This window comes from Dreissena polymorpha, chromosome 8 (genome assembly GCF_020536995.1).
Source record: "Dreissena polymorpha isolate Duluth1 chromosome 8, UMN_Dpol_1.0, whole genome shotgun sequence".
In the NCBI taxonomy this organism is placed as follows: Eukaryota; Metazoa; Mollusca; class Bivalvia; order Myida; family Dreissenidae; genus Dreissena; species Dreissena polymorpha.
The window spans coordinates 57,061,945-57,070,451 of NC_068362.1; the positions used below are offsets into that span (position 1 = coordinate 57,061,945).

The window sequence follows — 8,507 nt, forward strand, 5'->3', positions numbered from 1 at the left end:
TTAAAGTATTTGCAACAGTGACCCCGTAAAACTATTTATATAGTTTTGATGCACAAAGATCATATCGCCATCGGTCCCATGATGTTGGACGTATACCTGGTCGCCAGTGTTCAGTTGAGTGACGGTAGTCTCAGAAGAGCAATCATCAAGAGCATTATCCCCCGCAAGTACACCGCCGATCCTGTTGTTGTTCTTCATCAGATTAAGAACTATGTAATGGCCAGCATGTGAGCAAATGGAGACGGAAAACATGTACGTGCCGCTCAACGGTGCAAGAAATCCGCCCAGATGTTGAAAGTAGGCATTTCCAAGGTTCAGTTGAACATCGTCAAAGATGATGCGCTGATTTGGACCGATAGTGATATACAAATTGCCACTCGAAGCCAGATGTGCTTTGAATGCCACTGGCTGGTGATCTGAGTAGACAAATAAATAGTTTAAGAAAAATTGATTTACTTTGATAAATATTGTGTAAAGCAAACACACTAATTTCAGGCTCAATCCTCGAAACAAAGAATCAAAGTTGAGAGATCTAGAATTAATTTGCTTGGGTAAAGAGTTTGATATAATGATATATAAAAAGAAACTTTTCAACTTATATACTGACGTTAAATAGAAATAATTGTCACACCTGTTTTTCTAAATTGCCAAATCAATAGTACAAAAAGGTCAAGTAATTACATAAGTATTTTGCAAGATATTTTTGAACAAGCAGTGCGCAAATGAATCCATATTGTATATTAAACATTTAATATGATATGCTTCAAATGTTACGCTCATAAAATAAGCCATTCTAAACCAGTCTGAGAAATGCTACTTACCGACTTTGGCTTTGAGGTCGTTAAATGATCTCGTCAGAGAAGCAAGCTGGCCAACGGTTTCACTCAGGTTCTCTGTAAGAGCATTCAGTTTCACTTCGTTTGCGTCCAATCTGAGAACAAGATCTGGAATGTCCCCTCCCGCCACAAATCGGGATTCTAAAACAGGCGAAGCTGTAACGCACCCAAACGCAATATATATAATTATGTGAAACATAGTTGGTTGCATGCTCCTTGAAGTTTACATGTGCGAATGACGCCTTTGACGATTTTTTATGAGCTTATAATGTTCTAGATTTTGAACTAGAACATTGAGAAAATAGATAAGTCACTTTGAGTAAAGGTGAATTTTAACATTATATTGTATAACTAACAATAAATGACAGTTAATGAAATCTTACATTTCGTCGAATATTAAGAACTCATCCTATTCTCTACATGTTTATCATTAAACATGAAAATGCCAAATCAGTCGGGTTATTTATGTTAAGGCACTGGAAGTGGTTTTAACTTAAAACATTCGCATCAAGACTGTTTTCAAGGCATTCTCATAATTCTAAAAATGTAACAGTTATTTACACTGTTTACAAGAATGTAAAAAAAACTAATGTAAAATTATTTATTAAAGCCAGTAATAATGCAAGATAAAATTACATGTACGTACTAATTTTGTCCTGACAAAAGTTTAATGAGACGATACAAATCTGAGTCTATAAACACCGAGCATATCAAAACCTACCAAACATTAAGGAAAAAAAAAACAAATCGATTAATCCCAAATGCTATTTATATTTCTCGCCCATGTGTTTAGTGTCAGTAGGTGCGGTCATTTACCAAGTTCCATGATTCTGACATTTGGCCATTTAGCTGTAAAAAAGCAAAAAGGACCAGAAACCGGTTTTATCGAAAATTACACCATCACAAATAGTGTCAGCTAATTGTACACGAAAGCCACGCGCTTATGATAGGTTGAAGTTACCTAAGTATACAATTTACAAACACATCGTCAAATATGCACTTGGCAAAATTACTATAGCTTTAAAGGTTTGCTCAAACACGGTTAGGAATACAAATGGGAACGATAGAAATTCCTTTTAAGAGTGCCATTTTCAAAATTAAAAGTTGATAATGAAATTATTCGTGTTTTTTATTTCACAACATTTCACAACGAGAGATGAGTTTAAAGAACATATCGTTGAAAATGTTCGAGATATCTACATGTATAAATCTAATAAAGTATAAAATGTTATCTAGCATAAATGGTTTTTGAAGTTATGACATTTATAAAGGTTGAAATACATAGAGGTTTTTAGACAATGCCACCAACTTTAAATGTTTGTATGAAATGTTTATTTTCAAAAACAAACACTGTGTTTTGGATTTAATGTATTCGATATAAATTCGATAGTTGGTGTGTCTAAGTTATGCTTGTTAGCTAGGTTAATGATTTGTAAATATGCATAAAACTTTGTTCCTATAACAATTGACATTGTACTGTTTTCATTATGTGTTGTTGACGATGTACATTGTACAAGTCAAAATAAACTGTCTGTCTGTCTGTCCTAAACACATTTATATGTTCAGTATTAAATAACAGTACTTAAACGCAATTAGATGTTGAGTTTTTAATAATCGTACTTAAACGCAGTTTGATGTTCCTTATTTAATAACAGTACGTAAACGCATGTATATGTTCAGTATTTAATAACAGTACTCAAACATAGTTCGATGTTCAATGTTTAATAACAGTACGCAAACACAGTTTGATGTTCAGTATTCAATAACAGTACTTAAACGCATTTATTTTCAGTATTTAATAACAGTATTAAAACATAGTTCGATGTTCAGTATTTAATAACAGTAACACATCTATCGGGTAAATGTAACCGAAGATAATGCGCATATTGTAATAATGCATGTTCAGTATTTAAAAACAGTACTTAAACACATTTATATATTCAGTATTCAATAACAGTACTTAAACACAGTTAGATGTTGAGTTCCTAATAACCGTACTTAAACGCAGTGTGATGATGAGTATTTAAAAACATTACTTAAACACATTTATATGTTCAGTATTTGATAACAGTACTCAAACACAGTAAGTTTAAAAACAGTAATTAAACACATTTATATGTTCAGTATTCAATTACAACAACAACAACATTAACTTTATTACGCTCAAATCACAAATACAGTGACAATGCATCTTTTACAAAAAGTAATTGTGACATGGTGTTAAACCTTATATAGAAAATAGAAGAGAGAAAGAGAAATGGAGATAAAATAAGATATGGAACAGAAATTTGAATTGAGTGGGGGAATGCTGATGTTGACCTGAGAAATAAACATTATTTCTTTTGGCCGGAATAACCTGTTTGTTTACATGGATTACTGAAACAGACTATAGTTATAATTTTTCCGTTCGGTTCTATTTAAAACCAGTTAAATTTGATTGGTTCATTTTTTTCTATGGCGCTTCGCTGACCTGTGTGTTAAGCCTGGAATGAGGTCAGAAAAGTGCTTTTTGTTTGTGTTTTCACTGTTTTATCTGCAGAATATTCACGGAGAGTGATTAATTTATAGTTTGCATATTAACTAAAGTGATGTAGAAATTTTAAAAATGTGAACTGTAATTGTCTGTTTAAGGTAATACTACTTGGGATTAATTGGAGTTTTTTTTTTATAAAATAATGATCAGATGTGAAATGACACATTCACGTGACATTGACCGATGTTTTTTTCACAACTTTGTCAGGCCAGACAACCATGTCCATGTTTGACCTGTGTTAGTGACCATGTGAATCGTAAGTAAAACTTTGTGTTATTGTTTCAGCAAGTAGGTGTATATAATCATGTACTAAAATGTGTCAATTTGACCTACAGTAGTGAAATTGCATGACGTGCAATACTGTGCATGTAATTGACTGTGTAAGTTTACACATGGCACATGAAGTCTTATTATGTCTAGTGGTGAAAGGCATGGATGAGTGATAGGGAGGGGGGAGGATGAGTAAAAGTGTTGTAATAAGTAATGAGTATCAAGTGTCTTTGATTAGAAACATATCAGTGAGTACTCCAGCAAGGTTAACATTTAACTTGAAATACAAACATGTACATTGCATAAAAGTTGGCTAGTGCAAGGTTTTAAATGTAAATCACAATTTGATAACAACAATTTTTATGAGTAAATAAGTAATTTGTGACATTGATAATGGTTGCCGGATTGGAATAATATGCATAAAAATATTCTAACGTGTAGTGAATGAAGTAAGGTATTCAACATGTACTATGATGTAGTAATACCAATATGTAAGATTTGCATTCATCTTATAAAATATTAATTGATAAATTGGAGCAAAATGAAAAAATCACTGTATTAGACAAGTTTTGTTCTCTACATAAATAAACTTATCAACGTGTTAATGTTTAAAGTAATATTTTTTACGGATGTGAATTAGTCCTATGAAATTTAATTGTAGAAATACATAAAAGATGAGAAACATATACACCAAGCTAAACTATTTAACAATACTCAAACACAGTTAGCTGTTGAGTATTACATAACTGTACTTAAACACATTTTTTGTTCAGTATTCAATAACAGTTCTTTAACACAGTTAGATGTTCAGTATTTAATAACAGTACTAATACACAGTTAGATCTTGAGTTTTGAATAACTGTTCATAAATACATTTTCATGTTCAATATTTAAGAACAGTACTCAATCACAGTTAGATGTTGAGTATTTATTAACAGTACTCAAACACATTTATATGTTCAGTATTAAATAACAGTACTTAAACAACATTAGATGTTGAGTTTCTTATAACCTTTCTTAAACGCAGTTTGATGTTCAGTATTTAATAACAGTACTTAAACACATTTATATGTACAGTATTTAATAACAGTACGCAAACACAGATTTTGAGTATTTAATAACATTACTCAAACACCATTCGATGTTTAGTTTTTAATAACAGTACTATAACACATTTATCCTGGGTAAACGTAGCCAAAAAAGAGATGTGCATTTTGTAATAGTACATGTACAGTATTTAATAACAATACTTTACACAGTTTGCTATTCAGTGTTTCATAACAGTACTCAACACAAGTTGATGTTCCGTATTTAATAACAGTATTTAATAACAGTACGAAAAGACATTTATCGGGTAATTGTAAAATAAGAAGGTGTGCATATTGTATTTATACATGAACAATATTTAATAACAGTACTCAAACACAGTAAGATGTTGAGTTTTTAATTACAGCACTTTAACGCATTTTGATGTTGAGTATTTAATAAAGTACTTAAACACAGTTTGATGTTCAGTATTTAATAACAGTACGTAAACACATTTTGATGTTCAGTATTTAATAACAGTACTCACACACGCTAAGATGTTTAGTATTTGATATCAATACTTGAACACATTTATCAGGTGAATGTAACCGAGGAAGAGATGCATATTGAAATAATAAACGTTCAGTATTTGATAACAGTGCTCAAACACAGTTAGATATTCAGTCTTCATTAAATGTAAGCGACGAAGATGTGCATATTGTAGTATATGAATATATTTAAGTCAACAGTAGTCTTATTGGCTAGTCATATGCTTTACACTATGATGGTTATTGTCTGAATCTTGTTCTTCAAAAACACATTTATATCTACGGACAGACTAACCGACGGACGAACATATTAACAGAAATAAAAGGCAGACACACAGACAAAAGTCAATTGTTATTCCAGTATAATCAACGTACAATAAGCAGTAACAGATCTAAACCATGATAGTTATAAAATAAATGAAACAAAAAGGCAATACCAATTATGAAATGAAAGTGACTATTATTATTATTAATTTGATTTTAAAATGTTTTTTTATTAGTTATGCATGCTCAAACCGTAATGCCACTTAAAGAGAGTGTTAACCCATAGCAACCATATATGATGCATGTTTATATTGCACAAAGCAAAGAGCACTTTTTCAACCTGTAAAATACATACGGAATGTTAACCTTATTAGTAAATGATGAAATTACTTACATATACAAGTATGTGGATTAACATCATTAAAGCACAAAATGAAAACAATAAAGCACTAGTCGTCAATAAATAAAATTCAATATTTTTCTGATTAAGACAATTTCAGGGAACACAATCCCGATATATGAAGGATTCTAAATCAAAGAAATGAATGGCTGTCAACACTATAATTGCTGCATAGACTTCTGTAACAACAATGCTGGGCGTTTGTGGTTCATTGACTTGTACAGTTTTCTCAGAGGTGCTGCTTTCGATCTGCAACTTCATACACAGTACACGTTAAAAGACACAGGCATGGTATACATATTATCAGCTATTAATAACACAATACTGTGGTGGCTGCTTATTAAGAATACAACAATTTATGAGGAAATTTCTGACAGAAAAGTGTTACAAAATCGTGCTTGATTTGAAGCAAATGTTTAATTACTGAATTCATTCCTCGTTTTAAAATATGTATTTAATTGCGCAAAACAAACACCATGATCGATAGTTCAACCACGTGATAAACCAAATGAATATGTTATGATATTAATCAATACACTGTTATAAAACAATTAAACCACTATCAACATTTACCAGTCTCAACATTTTCTTAAAATATTTAAAATAATGAAGTATCTTGTCTCATCCGCCAAAAAACATGTAATTTATAAAGATGCACACTATATCAAATACTGTGTACAGCAATAAATTTGCATACACTTAGTTATTGGAATTGAACAATTTCTTATACACACTGAATTGCCATGTGAATGTAGTAAGCATTAGCGTATCCACAAACCAGTTATAACAGACTAAATAATGTTGAGAAATAGAGGTCATGTTTTACAGCATCCGACTAGTAAATCTACGCCATGCCTGCTTGAGCTGCGTCTGAAGCACGATGCACTGGGCCTGGGAAGTACGCAACTGACTCTCCATCTCCTTCAACCTTTTCTTCATCTGAATCAGCAGATACAAAAAGCATCTACTATAGAACATTAAACATATATGGTAGCTTTATCTGGTATGGCACGAGTAATGTAGAAATGGATAATATATCTTTCTCATTAAAATCCATGCACTAGGTCGCAATGAAATAAGACACGGGTACTCTAACAAGTTTGTCATTAAACAAATATAAAATATCTTTCTTTGATTATCTTTGTGACACTATCAATCAAACAAGTAAACATGCATATTGGGGAAAATAATGCAAATTCATACAGCAGCATATAAAGTGCTATCCGAAAGGCAACAAATAAAAAAACAAAACGTACTGTATGTCTTCATTTCCACACAAACGTTTAATTAAAATTGCATTAAATATATCTCAGTTGCATTGCCTTATTGAATTTGATATCCGGCCTTGGAATCCAATGGTAGAGAATTTAAAACTGCTTCAAAATATTGATTTAAATTATCAAAATGTTTATTTAAGGATTGAACAAAGATGGCATGCTCATTGTATAGCATGGTTAGTTCGAAATCTGATTGCATTGTCTGTTAGTCAGCCCGCTTTGGTTCAATACGACTAATTATTCAATGAATTCATATAAATAATTTGCATGTTTGCGTAAACGACACTTTTAATATTTACCGCCTTTCATCTTCACTTCTTTTTTTTCAACTATGGTTTATAGTGGCAAGACATGGATAAAACACAACTTTACACTTAAAAAAAGATCCTCTACTGAGAAAACATTGTGAATTACTTCTACAACAATTGTGTCCAATATTTCATCAATTAATTAAAGTACACGTGACTAACGATAATACCATAAACGTAACATTAAAGGATGACGTTATGTATATGGTGTCCGCCTAGCGATCGGGCAGGTCACGGGTTGATTGATTTATTGATTGATGTTTATTCAGGTTTTAAAACACATAATATACAAGTAATCTTTCAAAATTACATAACACTTTTAACTAAAAGCATCTGTGAGAGTACTGCTGATCAAATCCTATGGTATAAAAACTGCCATAAAATAATATAAAATATGATTTGACAAAGAAAATGAACACAAAAGTGAAACAATATAAAATAGTCTTAAGGAAGCGTATCACCTCAAATTAGATTTGAAGGGAACAGATCTGCAACTGCCTCACACTTAAAATATGATTTAATGTGACTATACTAAAATATGATATATTGTTTGATTATCACAGTTAAACATGTCACATATATTTGTTATCAAAGATTTTCAGCACAGACTAGTAATTTGATATATTATAGAAACACATTCACAACTTTAGGAAAAACTTAGTATGTAAAAATCGATCCCAACTAAGGAAGCGTTCTTGAGATCTCCCTAAAAGACACTCTCAAATACTTAGTATTGGCCCAGGAAACGGACTCGAGAGCGTTTCAATAAGCCTGAGGCTGTCGATGCAATCGAACTTAAAAAAAAGGTTTAAACTAACGTTAAGGCATGTGTATCGTTCCTGTACTGACGGAGTCATTAGAAGCTTGCTCCAAATTTTCTAGACGCTCTTTACTAAGTTCATATTCCACTTGCAGTTTTGCTTGTTGCTCTATAAGCTCCAACAGAGACGTACTGAAAAAGATACAAAAGGATTATTACACAGATACAGCACCACGTTTTATTCAGTTTTAACCTATTTATTTTAGCTCGACTGCATAGAAAGCA

The 8,507-nt window shown here is 31.6% G+C and overlaps 1 protein-coding gene across 1 annotated transcript; it reads right to left on the minus strand.

The window, feature by feature from the left end:
- LOC127840549 (heavy metal-binding protein HIP-like) lies at nt 1–1,035 on the minus strand. The gene is made up of 2 exons (XM_052368962.1): nt 822–1,035; nt 1–416 (listed from the first exon to the last, which is right to left on the minus strand). Exons 1-2 carry the CDS (start codon nt 1,033–1,035, stop codon nt 1–3), a joined length of 630 nt encoding a protein of 209 aa, XP_052224922.1.
- Between the last annotated feature and the right edge of the window lie 7,472 nt (nt 1,036–8,507).